Below are 15,145 nucleotides of genomic sequence, written 5' to 3' on the forward strand. Positions count from 1 at the left end.
CCATGATAATCTTAAGTATGGCAATTTCGACAGTCTGGAAACAACACTGGTCATTCATTTTCCGAGAAGACAGATCACAAAGTCTCACATACAACCACCTCAAGAATGCCATGTGGAAAACTTTATCTGAACGCATAATAGATGACAGCCAAAAACACAAAAAAAACAGCATATGGATACACAAAGGGATAGTGGACTGGACGTCTCAGAACGTCCATATCACCTACCCAAGTATACATATTGCTGAATAATACATCTCATTAGCATCTGCTCCTTACATTTCAGTGAAAAATTTACCAATGTCATAAATAAAGTCAATTTTGATCATTTAAAAAAAAAAAAAAAAGCGAGGATTCAAAGGATTGACGGCCTATCGTGGAAGTCCAGTCAAAAGAGTTTGTTGGACGCAAAGGGCTCCAGATACATGTATCTGAGCCATATAGCGCATCAGATGGTATAGGTCAGACTACAAAAAAAAAAAAAAAGATGGCGTAGGTCAATGCAGCTACAACTTGAAGACGAGCCCGAAGGGGTCTAAAATGTGCACTGTGACGTCCTGGATCCCTGAAGTGAATAGCCTGTAGTAACGTCCTACGCACGCAAAGGCTATATAGAAAACTGCCGCAGGTATGGAACAAAGCTAACGGGTTTATACCTACCTGATACCCCAATTCATGTGTCAAAGCGGTCATACCGTATCACCATAGCTAAGGTCATAGTTCTCTTTAGCACCTGAGTTGGCAGATTGAAACTTTCTACTTCTGTGCTTTCCATTCTGCGTTAATTTCCGTCCTTTGTACTTAATTGTCTCAACAACTTCTAAAATGTTTGCAGCGCAAATAGCTGATAGAACACGAATAAGAAAAAAAAAAAAAGTTTTGGACGCAAATATTTTGTTTCCTGATACCTTTCCACTAAAAATTTTTGGTCTAAGAGGTGACTAGCTGATTTTCCCGTCTTCTCTTTCTCCAAACGAATGGGAAACTATGACACAGCATTTGCATATCTACAATCACGCATACCACGCAAAGGCAAATATAATCTAGACCACTCTCTTTCCACTCAATGAATACAAGAAAGGAGATTCTCTTTCGGCTGGCTGGAAATCATTGCATCTTTGGCAGTCCACAGTACGTCAAAACTTTTCAAATGCCTGATTCAGCAATCCTGAGCCCATCACTTACCTTGGACATCTATCTGGCCACTTTGGTGTTCAGTTTAATATCTTTTTGTTAATCAAGTTTCCCCAAGTACCATGAAACCGAAACTTGGCACTGTCCCTCTTGATGTCCAAGGTAGTATACTGGTCTGGTCACTACGGCACGCTCCTCCCAAATTTCAAGATCTCAGATATCATGAGAAAGCAAGGCAACTGCACATACATGGATAGTCGCAGGAGCTCGGTATGGGATGGAAAGACCAATTGGGTGTAGAACTAGAAGACAACAAGTTACAAACCATACTGGCTGCTCAACGGTACTACATATGGAACTCTGAAAGGGTTCTTCCGCTACCCATCATTTTTTTTGAGTCTGAAAGCCGAAACCAATGAAAGTTATATAACTACCAAGAAGCCACCTAAAGCTAATCTCAAACGTTACGAGACAGAAAATCTTAGAGACTAAGCACTCTAGAATGCCTGTAGCTCTCTCTAGCTTCTCCCAGGATGCCAGGTCGGAAATAGTTAGAAGAGGAGCAAAGGCTCCGGTACCTTCCATGAAGAAGAAACTGAACATGGCACCACATGGCAGACGAAGCATTGGATCAGTCAACACTGAGCTGGTATATTCAGCCCCTGGATACATACAACAACAGCGAGCAGCAGCAATTCTAAAGAGGGCTCTTAGTCCGGAGCAATCGTCTTCGTCATCCCTAACAGCTCGTTGGACCACGTAACTGACGTAGATCAAATATCTCAACAACTGGGTGCTTTGGCGGGGTATACCAAAATCAACAACTACACCAACAATACGAGAGATCTGCACCTCGAGATTGTCTTTCAAGAAGACGAAAGGTCCAGACAAGCAGTGGAAAAAGGTGCTATTATCGATGGCATCATATCGAAAGGCATGCCATGGATTGATGCTGGAAAAAGGAGAACGATAAAAGTAAACCTTTCGCATATTACCTCTCAACTTGTATAAAACACTTGTTGAGGATCTGAAATACGCTCTAACTCCGTGGGGCGGTCAAGCAGATACGCAAATATACGGACTGTAATGGACACTGGTTTGGAGAAGCCTCTGTTATCATAGATAGAATGGAAGACGACATCGAACATGCCGGTTTACCCGAACTCTCGAGAATGATCTACATTGAGAAAATGGATACACATATAACAGCGACGTACCAAGGGGCACCAAAAATATGCTTCCACTGTCGATTATCCGGCCACGAGAGGAAGGATTGTCCTAATCTACAGAATGTACAATGTTACCGCTGCCAAGGTTATGGCCATATCAGCAAACACTGTAAAAACAGAAAAACCGCCAACAGATTTAGGTTTCTGCGACCGAAGTCTCTGACATAGGCACAGAAGATCAGATAAACACACAAAAAGTAGCAGAAGATGAAATACATCAAGATAATGAAACAAGCGAAGTTGATAATGTAGAAATATCCTCAATGGATTTAGAAGAAAGGGACCAAATGCAAGAAGAAAACGTCCAAGGTGATAACGAAACCGCTGACGACCAACAATGTGGTGCTGATCAGGATTCCAATATAGGAAACACTGATGCAGGCAGTTCAGGAAGACCGGAAAGCGTCAACAGGATACAAATTGAACCTTCTAAAGCAAAGAACCTCCAAGACGACAGCACGCCGCTACCACTCGGACCAGCACCACCATTGAAGAAGCCAGTGCCTACGCTGGCTAAATAGGCCTTTCGCGCATACTATCGTTACACAAAGTCTTCACTCTATGGTGATCTGGGTGCCGGTTGATCAACCACCGCCACTTTGCGGTTGGTCTATAAAGATAAGCAGATTGAATTCCGTAAAAGTGCCAAACGCTAGGCCTAGCGACCTTAGGCGTTTCTGGCGACTTAAGCACGACACTGCGATGAGCATTACGAGCGTCGCCCACCACTGACAGTCGGCCCCAACCTGAGCCTGTTTGTGACCAATGGCGCCTGGGAGGCTTTCTGGAAAGCCGACATTCCGCACCAAGCGAGAACAGCATGGTGGCGGTGACTATGACGTAGCAATCTCTCATGGTAGCCGACTCGTGAAAATCCCTCAACATAAACTGGTAGTAAAAGCTGTAGACTCGCTCATTGCTACGACGGTACCTAAAGTGTACGAAATGACTGTTCGTTGCCTGGAGGAAGAAGAAAGATCCGTGGAATCCAAGAGCCCACAGCATTCACCCGAGGTCCAAGAGGTACTCGAGGAGTATGAGGATTGTTTTGTCGAAAAGAAATCTCTCGGTGTGATACAAGGTGCTGTGCACAGGATCGAAACGAAAGATGAAAATCCTGTGACGAGTCGACCTTATCGTATGTCGTGGAAGGAACAGAAGCAATTAAAAATGGAGCTCGACCAGTTGTTGAGTGCTGGCCTTATCAGACCCTCTGATGGTGTTTGGTCTTCACCGGTGTTGCTAATACATGATAAAATCCCCCACCGACTAAGGCTACACCGTAGACAGCCTGACGTTCATAAGTCCTCGAAATGCTATTTCTGCAAAGAGGAAGACGAGGACGATTTTATCTATTTGTTGGTTGCCAGAGGAAATGGCCAGTGTGGAGCCAAGCACTACAAGAATTAGTCCCCTCCGTGAAGCTCGAGTCCCCGGCTATGGTATGGAAGATACTCCTTCTAATGGACGGTAGCAGCATCCGAAAGGCTTCTGGACCGTCCATTCTATCGTCTTTTGGCTTAATATTAGTCTCTATTTGGCAACTCCATTGGAAGTGCAGCATTGAACAAAAGCGATGGGTACCTGAGGCCTGTCTCTGGGCTATCCGGCGTAACAGATGGCGCTGGTCTATGCAGCTACCACTTGCTGAAGAGCCCGAGGAGGAGCACAACACCCTTGTGGCGATGACGACCTCCTGGTTCGAAGAAATAGAGGAGTTTCGAATAACGTCTTATGCGCGTAGCGATGATATAAGAGACTTTCATAAGTACGGCGTCCTTTTGGATAGATATTACATTCCTGACAGCCCAATGCCAGTGTCTGCAAAAACTTTTCCTTTTCACCATGGCTAATACTATGGCATTGGCCGCATGTACAGCAGCTAGCTGCAAACCACCTCTGTATAGTTGTCCTTGAGCTTTCGTTTCCACTTTTCTCTTGATTATACAAAACCTTAGCTATTTGCGGAGCAAATAGCGTAATAAAACACGTATACAAAAAAAAAATTTCTTTGCAAGATGTAAACAAGATGATATCAACCTGTGAAAAGAGAGAAAGTTCGATTTAGGGAATCAGGGTGCTCCACAATGAGCCAGTAAAAATTTATTAAAATTAGCTAAACACTATTGAATGGGCTGGTTGTTGGCGGTTGTTCAACCGTTGAAGTGCAAGAGAAAGGAAAATATTGACATTTTGTTTTCATCCCTCAGTTTATTTCGAGAGTAATTTCCTGTTATTGTCACAAAGTTATAAATCTTGAGCACTGTCGTTGATCATAGAGAGGAGGTCAGTAGAAAATTGATGAAAACGATAGTACGATACTCACATCCGATGCAAAGCCTAAAGTCTTTTGAACAGACAATTTTCCGTCTACTAACTTTGATGTAATATATGCCGCTTCAAGCATGGGAGACTTCATCACATCCTTAACAGATGTTTGGGAAATCTTGCAACAACGAGCACACGTATATTCAGATGTAAATCTTACAATCAATGTTTACCGTGTTATAAATGATGAAATTTTATTTATTTTTCATATGAGATATTACATAGTTCTTTACAGCATCGAAAACAAGTCATCGTTTCTAAGCAGCAACGTCAGGAAGAAGCTTGTTTGGTCGGGTGAACCTAGTCGGCCTTTCCCCTGTCAATCTCATTGAGTTCAGTATCTCGAGGAAGTTTAGACATGCCGCCATATCTCTATTCCATACTCTGAATTTCCTCGAGAAGTCGTCGCCACTACTCTTCATTGGTGCAGCTGTACAGTTGAAAAAGATATTAAATTTTGTTCCTAATCGTGCAATAATTTTTGTCAATGCAAGTTACCGTAGCAATCCATGGCATGTTACTGTCGGGGTTTCTTTTCGACGGTGGGGTCTTGGATTATCGACCGTCAAGAAGGTTTCCAAGGATTTATGACCACAAGACGGGCAGTGTTTTGAAGTACAAAACTCGTCCATCAAGTACACGCTAAAGCCAGCTTTGCGCATAAGTCTTCGCCATCCAACGCCACGGATTGGCTCGTGGTACTTCTGGTGCTTTGCTGACCAATCGCCCATGATGAGGACAGCATCACCACCGAATTTTTTTTTTAGTTTTGCGATCAATTTTTCGTTTGCTATTTGAAGTCGTATATAGCTAGAAATCTTTAGTTTACGATAAATTGCTTGCTTGTAATGTTTCTTAATGTTTTTTTGTCAGCGTTGCTTTCTGTGAGATACTCTTTAAAAAGAGAAATATCTGTGGTTCGTGGGGACACGATTTTTGATAGCGAGTTTTCAGCAGCTTAAAATTTTCTGGTGTACTCTTTTTCAAGTTTTCCCTTATTTTTTTGTAGCGTTTTGTTTTTCTCTCGTGGTGTTGCTCCGTTATAGTGTAACTGAAGAAGCAAAATATACATGAGTGAAATACAACACAGAAGAATCACGTTCCACTGGCTTACCGCAATTTGACCTGGGTTGTTGATGTTGAATTTTCTTGAAGGCAAAACAAAAGGTCTCTGCGTCCAGGGTCTATGGCAACACATTGGTCTTGGGTATCCAAGATCTGATCCTGTGGGAGATCTTCAATATACGTAAATTCTTCTTGTTTTCCTTTATTTGGATTCTTCTTGCGAACGTATCCGTGCCTTTCAGGTTTTTTTGATTGCTTGGCGATTGAGATACACTCCATCCGTTGTCGCAATCCCGTAGAAGGAACGGTTAGCTTGGCCGCTGAAAACACTGCATTCCAGATTGCAAACTTTTTCCAGTAGTAGAGATCCTCCTGATTGACGTTCTTAGAAAACAAATCGACTTTTTCACCTTCATTCTCAATATTCTGTTATCCAGAGTCATATGGCATGGAATATTGGACTTGCGTAATGGAAAGCACCCAGGGATTTTAAATCCTTGTGTTTCTGAGATATGAGCTAGTTGAATAAAGGCATTCATATGAGACAGAGCATTTATCTTGATATCTAGATAAATGTTGTCATCCTTGGAGGTATATGCTGCCGGATACGCCTTGAAAAACGGGCCCAATGTCTTGTAGACTTCTTTGATAGTGTCATTAAAGTTCTCAATGTCAATCATTCTTGAAGAAATGGCTTCCTTGAATTCTTTTAGCAGATCAAAATTTTGCTTTTTAAGGGCTTCTGCAATTTGTTGTTGAGTACGACCCTTTGCCTGAAGTTCTTTTGTCAAAGTAGCTTTTCGTTCTTTGATCTTCAACAAGTTATTCGTGACGCCGCGAATCCACTGGCCCAAATGGTCTTCGATATTATTCAAGTAAGCGGTAAATATCTTGCGTGACTCATATTTCACTATCTGTTGGGAGTATGGTAGACTTACGGGGCTGGTTCGGGAGATTGAACGGAATTCTTGAATGTTATTCGATATAATGCTTCTCAATTTTTTTTTTTCGGATTTTCTCTATGAGCATATCCATTGCTTCTTCGATGAATTCAATAGAAAAATGTTCTTCCACTCGAAACGATTTGTCGTTGTTCAATTCTGCCAGCAGAATGAACTTGACAAATTGGTAGGTTTGGGTTTCCAGAAGGTTCACAATGAGGACCAAGCGTTCCAGCGAGTCGGCATATCGAGGATTGACTGATATGCTAGCAATCGATGTTTTTAGTTGTGATTTCGCTGTCGCTCATGTTGGAGAGATAGATGAAGAGTAAAATGTGCTTTCTGAAAATTATTTCGGGTGCTTTAGATCACCGTCACCATCAAAACTCCCCCTTTTTCTCAAGCATATCTTCTCATTAAAATGCTACCTCATGCTGGTTGGAAATTATGCTAAACGTCATCGATCATATTTCCAAGCTGCATTCTCTAATGTCAATCCTAAAAGTTCTACAGATGATATATCCACTTTTGCTGAATATTCCAATCAATGCATTCATCCAAAGTGACAACAAAAGTGTGGGACTTCCCTTTAACCTCAAAACGGAAATTCGCAAGTAACTCTTTATGTAAAACTCTCGAGCACAATTCGACGTATCACTCAATTCTAGATAGCAATTCCCTTGGTTTTTCATTCTTCCATTCATGAAATAAAAAAGTCTGATTGTCTGCTAATTTGTTGAGTAACACGTTGGACCCGTCAGGTATTGATTTATACATGTAACACAACTGTATATTCTAGCCGTAGTAATCCGATCAACGTTGTTTAGATTGTCAATAACTCTGACCATGCGATGAATGACATACGGTAAGTAGGTGATACCCAGCCTCATTAACGGAGCATAAACAAATTTGGATATTAGGCGGCGAAACGATACTCGTTATCACAAAGAACAAAGCAGGAGCAGCCAAGTACTCACATCTACCACGAGTGATATCCCAAAGTTCGGTTGTGGGATATGGCAATTTTCAGGCATCTGCTGGCGAATATCACCATGTCATGAAGGAGGGAGCACATGAGTTCAACAGCCTTTTCTCAACAGAAATCAGATGCTAGGAGCGCAGTAATCTTGAGACGATGTTCATGCTCCGTCGGCGGAATGACTGCCATATCATAAAGGAGAGAGCACTTGGACTTGTGAGCCTTGTATCAACAGAAATCGGGTTTTGCTAATCATGTTTTTCCGTTGAGGCTATGTTAGCGTGATGATCATCATGTCAAAAAAGGGACAAAGAAAAAAAGTCAAGTTCGGACATTGGCTCTTTAGTGATATCCCAAAAGTCGGTTATGGGATATAGCAACCTTTAGCATCTGTTGGCAAATATTGCCATGTCATAAATGAGAAAGCACAGAAGTAAGAGTCTTGTGTCGACATAAAGTAGGTATTACTCGCAGTGCCCTTGAGGCATATTGGGGTTCTGTTGGGCGAAATAATCACCATGTCATAAAGGAGAGAGCACATGAAAGTAAGTGCTCTGCTTCATCACCAATTGGGTGCAAGGGACAGTAACCTTGGTGTAACTACAGGCCAATTTCACCAAGAAAGCGCTGCACAAATTAAAGTACCGATGATGTCAAAGGGGAGATCTTTTATGGCGACACATCAACGACAGTAAGTTATAAGGTTATAGAAATACTAAACGTAAAGTTAGCATCTGATCAAGGAAATAATATTGCATAACCAAGAGTTGTTTGATGCGAATATTCATTTTACGAGTGGATATTCGTTGACAACAAACTATGTTTAGAATGACAGTTTACCATCTCAACCTTTTTTGAGGAAGGTCTTGTGAAAAAAAAAAAAAACCACCCCTTTATCATAAAACAACCACCTTGATTGATTAGGAACGGGCGGCGTAACGGCTATGGACTCGTTAAGGGAATGCAATGAGTAAATAGGTATTCTCAAGCCCGAGATTTGGTAGAGTAACAAGTTTAAAAGCTGGACATCAAGCTGCACCTCCTCAAGAGTATCCATTACAAATCTCTGCTATCAATTTCCCAAACTCTTCCTGGCCTCCAACTCTGTCACCGTTTCTCAAGTGTCCCAAAGTCCTCCCAAAGTCCTCCCAAGTCTCCCAAGTCCCAAGTTCCTCCGAAGTATCCAGGGTTGTACAAAGAAGACGGCCGTACTAAAGTAAGTCATGGTAGAGAAAGTTGCAACGCTAAATCATTGACCAGTAACATAAATTTCTCTTGTAGGCTCTGAAAGCTACCATACCTGTACGGTCGTCTAACCCGCCGGGATGGCTACCGCTATCCCACCCTTCGATACTTCGGGTAAGTTTGATTTGGAACAAGATTGCAATGAGACTATAGAATCGCTAAATTTACTTTGTCATCCATTTGACCAAATTAAATATACACCTGTCGTAAAATTTATTCTCAATTTGTGCTAAATAAACAGTAGCCAGTTACTGGTGTAATGAAAACTCAAAAAGTATCAGGTATAAAGGGTGGTGTGACGTCAACATAAAACGTTTGACCGTTTCAGTACGATATTCTGTTCCCTTATTGTAATGCTCATTACCATAGGCACATAAGCTGTCAAGTCTGACGTTCACTGACCAATTCTTAAACGCTTGAATAACTGTTGAAGACCGCCTCCGCCATGATCGACAGGGCTTCTCAACGATCTCATTTGGTCATAGAAGTGATTACTGATAAATAACTCACTAAGATGATATGCAGTTGGCTGATTGCGCTGTAAAGGAAAGTTGTCATTGTGCCAAGTTGGTTAAAATGATGATCGACATAAGCGCCAAGGCAGAGCCAAGCTGATAGAGTAAAAATGTCAAAAATTTCCTTATAAGGCAGAGATTCGCCAAGTTTACCAGACTTCGGCGATTGGCAAAATGCTGATGGCTTTTGCTGCGGAAGTTGATAAGGTTTGAAATTTTTTGATTCAAATACCCTGTTCCTGGGACTTTTGTATTCTGCTATCAATCATTGTCTATTCACGTAATGTCGAAATTCGGCTCTATCATAGAGGTTTTTCGACCCTATTTTTTTACGAATGCTGTGGCAGAAGGCGGATCCGATAATACTGCTCTTATGCGACTTGAGGACTATGGTTTCACCTGGGCTGCCAGTGCCTCAGGAAACGCATCAGACGAAGGATTTGGCCCAATTTCAACAAGAAGAGAAGTTGATTTTACAGTGGAGTTTGAAAATAGGTAGGGCAAATTTGATAGATTTGACGCATCAAAAAGCATGAAGAAGGGAATACTGATACAAGCTCTTACTTTAGTGTGCTATTGATACTTCCAAATTTGATTCTATTCACGCTTGTAGCTATTAGTGCAGTTCGAAAAGGATTTTTATTGAAGAGATACGTAACAAAAGCCAGGACATCAACTAAGTCGACGAAGACCAGCAAAAACACACTCAATCATCAACATCAACTTCATCCTGAAGAAGTTGACGAGGAGCTCAAAGTCCTTCTGCCAGTTGATAACCATCTTTGGAGATATCGAGTTTTACTAGTACTTAAACTGGCCACTAGCGTTATCTGTGCAGCATTATTTTTGGCTTCTGCTGGAACATCTGTGCTGAGTAATGCTGGTGGATCCAACATCTTTGGCTGTTGTGTATGTGCTATTGGAATGTTAAGCGCTTTCTACAGTTCATGGAGGCAACACGTTTCGACATGGCAGACTTCCATAACACTGCAGACTTACGGATTGCTAATGATATTTGTTCTATCAACTCGACTTCGAACAGAATGGATCCGGGAAGATAAGGCCAACGACTCTTTAGCAATCATCCTCTCCATCACACTGGCAACCTTGGTGATATGGACGACATTAGAAGTTATACCAAGGCTGACTTCAGCTAAAAGACAAAGCATGAGATTACCGCCTGATATGACAGCAAGCATATTTAGTTTGATGACGTTTCAATATGTGCAGCCACTTTTATCCAAAGGCTTCCGGTTACACCGCAAAGGACAGGATATGGACACTGAAATGCTATTTCCACTTCGCCCCGATCGAATAACAAAACGGATTGGCTCTAACCTCATTCAAGAGTGGCAACGACAATTCAATAAGCGAGGTTCAGGCAACATTTGGAAAGCCATTATTCGTCTATATTTACCAGCGACACTTGCACCTATGACTATCTACATGTTGTATACCGCCATCCAGTTCTCAAATCCAATGCTTTTAAACGGGTTTCTATCATGGATTGCAACATATGGAACCAATATGCCTGGACCAGTAAGGCTCGGAATAGAGTATGCGTTTGGGATGTGTGGCATAAGTGTCGTAACCTCTGCTTTATTCGCTGTTTCATTATTCTTCCTCAACCAAACAATTCTTACCATCCGAGGAGCAGTTATATCAGCTGTCTATCAAAAAGCTTTGCGATTGAGCCCAGAAGAATTCAATAAGAGAAGTATTGGCGACATCTCCAATCACATCAGTGTCGATGCTGAGTCATTAGTAGAAGGTGACTTAGCCATTCTGACCATTATTGGTCTACCTGTCTCCATGGCATTAGGGCTGTACTTCGTCTACCTTCAGCTTTCTTGGGCCGTTTTTCCTGGTCTTGCATGGTTCTTATTGATCTGCTTTGGAGTTCAAGGTCGAATTGGAAAACAGTTTGGAACAGCGATGAAGCTTCGTTTGCAGAACATGGATCTACGAGTCTCCTTGGTCAACGAAAGTATCAGTGGAATCAAATTTGTAAAGTTCAACGCCTGGGAAAAGCCTTTTATCAAAAACATCTTGGAAATTAGGTCCAAGGAGCTTGATGCGCTCAAGCTGCGCGCCAAGGTGTTTGGAAAAATGATCTTAACAACTCAGCTCAGCAAGAATTGCACGCCTCTCATTATGTTCTGGATATATGTCATGGTCATCGCGAAAGAGGGAGAGGCCCTGGATGCCAACAAAGTATTTGTCAGTTTGGTTATCATTAACCTAATCTCGGTCAATATAGAAATGCTCTCCTTTGCGCTATCTTGGTTCTATTCAGTGCTTACCAGCATGAAGCGTATTCAAAAGTTCCTGAACGCTGATGAACTAGTTCAAGAAGATGATGACAAGAAAAGATTGCCTGGTCATGAAAATGAAGAAAAGGTATCTGAGCAGAAGCCCATTGTATTTCAAGATGCAATGTACACATGGTCAAAATCCGTAGACGATGCCAAGTTCAAGCTGAGTATTCCTGAACTCACTGTTAACGACAAGGAATTTCTGGCTGTGGTTGGTCGAGTTGGATCCGGAAAGTCATCTTTATTGAGCGCTATACTTGGCAACATGTATCACCAAGAGGGACATGGTGCTATGCGCATTGGTCCAGTTGCCTACTGTTCGCAAAGTCCTTTTGTCATGAACGCTACTGTGGAAGAGAACATTTTATTCGGACAGCCATATGACAAGGCCATTTTTGAGGAATGCGTAGCGGCTTGCGCTCTAGAACCGGACATGGCCATGCTACCTGCTGGAATCAAGACAGAAATTGGAGAACGAGGTATTGGACTTAGCGGTGGTCAAAAAGCTCGAGTGGCACTGGCAAGAGCATGTTATTCTGTGAAGACAGGCTATACCTCGGTGATCATACTAGATGATGTTCTCAGTGCAGTCGATGCTCACACTGATATGCATCTTTTCAAGCACGTGCTTAGTAGCGACAGTGGTCTGCTTCAAGGCGTAACTAGGATTTTAGTAACACACGCTGTGCATCATATGGAAAAAGTGGATCGTATCCTTTATCTCGTTGACGGCAATGCATCTCAATTAGGCACTCATTCGGAACTTATGGCGTCAGAGGGACTGTATCAAACACTTATCAATGAGTTTGGTAGGTCAGAAGCAGCTGAATCTGCTGAGTTTGACAAAAAAGACCATGTAGCGGCGACTGGCGATACGGAAATGACTGAAGCGAACAAAGAAGTGGAAAATGGTAAATTAGTACTGGAAGAACAGATGAAATCTGGACGAGTGACGTGGAAGGTATATGCTCGGTTTATCGCTGCAGGAGGCGTCGTCAACTTCTTTGTGACCTCTGTAATACTTGCATTTCATCGGGCAATTTGGTTCGTTGGATACTACTGGCTTAGCAACTGGCTTAATCTGGTCAACCCCACGCACTCTCCTGCCTACTATTTGGGCATATATACACTTATGCAAATGCTGTCGGTTGTCTCTCAGCCTGGAGGCTACTATTTTGCTCTCAGTACCTTTGGCGTTAGATCCTCAAGAACTTTATTCGAACGTATGCTGAACACCATCTTCCGAGCACCCATGAGTTTTTTCGACACCACACCTACTGGCCGACTTCTCAATCGATTAGGAAGTGACATGAACCAAATTGATATTTCCTTCAACGATAAGGTCTTCGTTACAATGGGACAATTCGACCAAGTAGCAGCGTCCTTGATAGCGACGGGAGTCGCTACACCATACCTCTTTGCACTTGTGCCTCCACTATCTGTAATCTACTATTTCATCATGCTATTTTACCAAGCTACGGCAAGAAGCTTACGAAGGTTGGATGCTGGACGCACCAGAGCACCTATGTTTCAACATATCACTCATACACTTGAAGGCATGCATACTATCAAGGCATTTGGTCTGACTGAAACATGGGTCAAGGAGTTTCATAAACGTGTCGACCTTAATCAACAATCAAAGCGCATGGAATACATTCTCTTAGGATGGATGGCTTTCCGACTGGAGTCACTTGGTGCATTTTTGATCTTGGCCACTTCCATCTTTGTAGTCATTGCACGGAAGACAATTGCTCCTTCGGTTGCAGGCTTGGCTGTCAGTACTCTGATGAATCTAGTCATGTTCCTTAGTATACTGGTGCAAACCATCAGTGAGATGGAAATTGGCGCTGTTCATGCGGAACGCGTTTTGGAGTTCACAGAAATACCAAGCGAGGCACCTTTGGATCTACCCGGAGATGATGAGCTCAAGGAATGGCCCACAAAAGGAAACATCCAATTTACAAACTTCTCTGCGAGATATCGTAAGGATCTACCACTCTCACTCAAAAATGTGAACGCAAAATTTGAAGGTGGAAGCAAGAATGCCATTGTAGGACGCACAGGATCTGGAAAATCTACCTTGACTTTGGCTTTATTCCGTATCATTGAAGGAACCACATATAGTCATAAAGACTCTGATAGCGAAGCCACTGTTCCAAGCCCACCATCAACAGACTCTGAAAAAGGCTCACCGGAGCTTGAAGAAGTTGGAGGTACTGTAACCATTGATGGGGTTAACATAGCTGGTCTAGGTTTGGCTAAGCTGCGGTCTGAAATTGCCATTATACCTCAAGATGCCACCATGTTTGGAGGAACTTTGAGAACAAACTTGTCACCATTTGGTGAGCACTCTGACAAGGAACTTTGGGATTCATTGGAAGCAGCAGGACTCAAAAAGCATGTTTCCGAGAACATGCAAGATGGCTTGGAAGCAAAGATATTACCCGGTGGAACCAATCTATCCAAAGGACAACTTCAGCAAGTTGGTTTAGCAAGAGCTATGTTACGAAAAGCCAAAATCCTAGTACTTGATGAAGCAACCAGTTCGATGGACTTGGAAACTGACGCTGTTATACAAACTGCCATTCGGACCCATTTTGCTTCCTGTACAGTCATTACTATTGCACATCGTATTGCAACAATTCTGGACAGTGACTACGTGCTAGTCATGGAAGCTGGATCAGTAGCGGAATACGGACGTCCAAAGGAGTTACTAGAAGACTCCTCAAGTCTTTTTGCTCTACTGGCTACAGAAACTGGGCAGTAAATTACCTACTTGAAAGACGTTTATGCATGTACATTTCCCAATCAAATACACGATAGACAAATTGTTTAAAAATATGATGTAAAATATCCGGAATGTAGAAAAAGTGCTTCCTGTAGTATGTTAAATATGAATTACAATAAGAAATGCAATAATACACCTGATTTCTGCGGTGATGGGATGCAAACTAGCGCTGTACTCTGTGATAGGGTATCAATTTCAGTTGGAATTGCCAAAATTAATTATCGGGAGCGAACTAAGAGTTCTCATAGTAACGATGCCGCAATGTACACTGTGGTACATCCTTGCAAAGAACTCAAACGTATACTGGCGATCTAGCTGCTTGCGGGACCGCCTTATTGGGCACCTTGGTTTCACGCTCATTCCCTATATATCTGGTAAACCATAGAATGTTGCGTAGATCCCAATGCAACAAAATAGGTTTGCCTATATGGTAAGCGCTTAGTCAAGGAAGAGACGATGCGTGTTTGCAGTTTGTTGTTAAATGAGAAGTAATTTCGGAGCTTCTTTTCGGCCATACAAGTTTGTAAGAAAATGACTGAATTTGGTATAAATGCATTTGCTTCACAGCAGTGATCTTACTTGCAGGGTAAAAGTAAAGCCAGATCTG

General features: G+C 42.2%; 7 protein-coding genes across 7 annotated transcripts; 4 read left to right on the forward strand and 3 right to left on the reverse strand.

Annotated features, from left to right (window-relative positions):
- Nucleotides 1–2: 2 nt before the first annotated feature.
- Nucleotides 3–251, forward strand: K450DRAFT_241853 (uncharacterized protein; the record flags this gene model as incomplete). The annotated part of the gene is made up of 1 exon (XM_051589156.1): nucleotides 3–251. One exon carries the CDS (start codon nucleotides 3–5, stop codon nucleotides 249–251), a length of 249 nt encoding a protein of 82 aa, XP_051444382.1.
- Nucleotides 252–1,995: 1,744 nt separating this feature from the next.
- K450DRAFT_241859 (uncharacterized protein) lies at nucleotides 1,996–2,829 on the forward strand. The gene is made up of 2 exons (XM_051589157.1): nucleotides 1,996–2,067; nucleotides 2,143–2,829. Exon 2 carries the CDS (start codon nucleotides 2,261–2,263, stop codon nucleotides 2,528–2,530), a length of 270 nt encoding a protein of 89 aa, XP_051444383.1. The 5' UTR covers nucleotides 1,996–2,067; nucleotides 2,143–2,260; the 3' UTR covers nucleotides 2,531–2,829.
- K450DRAFT_241860 (uncharacterized protein) lies at nucleotides 2,375–3,005 on the forward strand. Its single transcript, XM_051589158.1, has one exon. The coding sequence runs from the start codon at nucleotides 2,626–2,628 to the stop codon at nucleotides 2,881–2,883; it is 258 nt and encodes an 85-aa protein (XP_051444384.1). The 5' UTR covers nucleotides 2,375–2,625; the 3' UTR covers nucleotides 2,884–3,005.
- Nucleotides 3,006–4,053: 1,048 nt separating this feature from the next.
- K450DRAFT_241864 (uncharacterized protein) lies at nucleotides 4,054–4,209 on the reverse strand (the record flags this gene model as incomplete). The annotated part of the gene is made up of 1 exon (XM_051589159.1): nucleotides 4,054–4,209. A coding segment is annotated over one exon (156 nt), but the record flags the coding sequence as incomplete, so codon positions are not given.
- A 1,591-nt stretch (nucleotides 4,210–5,800) lies between these two features.
- K450DRAFT_199406 (uncharacterized protein) lies at nucleotides 5,801–6,435 on the reverse strand (the record flags this gene model as incomplete). Its single annotated transcript, XM_051584600.1, has 2 exons — nucleotides 5,801–6,127; nucleotides 6,166–6,435. 2 exons carry the CDS (start codon nucleotides 6,433–6,435, stop codon nucleotides 5,801–5,803), a joined length of 597 nt encoding a protein of 198 aa, XP_051444386.1.
- A 988-nt stretch (nucleotides 6,436–7,423) lies between these two features.
- K450DRAFT_241866 (uncharacterized protein) lies at nucleotides 7,424–7,608 on the reverse strand (the record flags this gene model as incomplete). Its single annotated transcript, XM_051589160.1, has 1 exon — nucleotides 7,424–7,608. Exon 1 carries the CDS (start codon nucleotides 7,584–7,586, stop codon nucleotides 7,425–7,427), a length of 162 nt encoding a protein of 53 aa, XP_051444387.1. The 5' UTR covers nucleotides 7,587–7,608.
- A 2,106-nt stretch (nucleotides 7,609–9,714) lies between these two features.
- K450DRAFT_294740 (uncharacterized protein) lies at nucleotides 9,715–14,689 on the forward strand. The gene is made up of 2 exons (XM_051593606.1): nucleotides 9,715–9,930; nucleotides 10,005–14,689. The coding sequence occupies exons 1-2, from the start codon at nucleotides 9,719–9,721 to the stop codon at nucleotides 14,515–14,517; spliced, it is 4,725 nt and encodes a 1,574-aa protein (XP_051444388.1). The 5' UTR covers nucleotides 9,715–9,718; the 3' UTR covers nucleotides 14,518–14,689.
- The last annotated feature ends 456 nt before the right edge of the window (nucleotides 14,690–15,145 follow it).

The sequence above is a fragment of the Umbelopsis ramanniana genome (genome assembly GCF_025399195.1).
Source record: "Umbelopsis ramanniana AG unplaced genomic scaffold K450scaffold_29, whole genome shotgun sequence".
Classification (NCBI taxonomy): domain Eukaryota; kingdom Fungi; phylum Mucoromycota; class Umbelopsidomycetes; order Umbelopsidales; family Umbelopsidaceae; genus Umbelopsis; species Umbelopsis ramanniana.

Bases quoted from the DNA above. Each gene is read 5' to 3' on its own strand.
- K450DRAFT_241859 (XM_051589157.1), top strand. From the start codon at position 2,261: ATGGAAGACGACATCGAACATGCCGGTTTACCCGAACTCTCGAGAATG.
- K450DRAFT_294740 (XM_051593606.1), top strand. From the start codon at position 9,719: ATGTCGAAATTCGGCTCTATCATAGAGGTTTTTCGACCCTATTTTTTT. The intron at 9,931-10,004 runs GTAGGGCAAATT...CTCTTACTTTAG, and splicing joins ACAGTGGAGTTTGAAAATAG to TGTGCTATTGATACTTCCAA.
- K450DRAFT_241860 (XM_051589158.1), top strand. From the start codon at position 2,626: ATGGATTTAGAAGAAAGGGACCAAATGCAAGAAGAAAACGTCCAAGGT.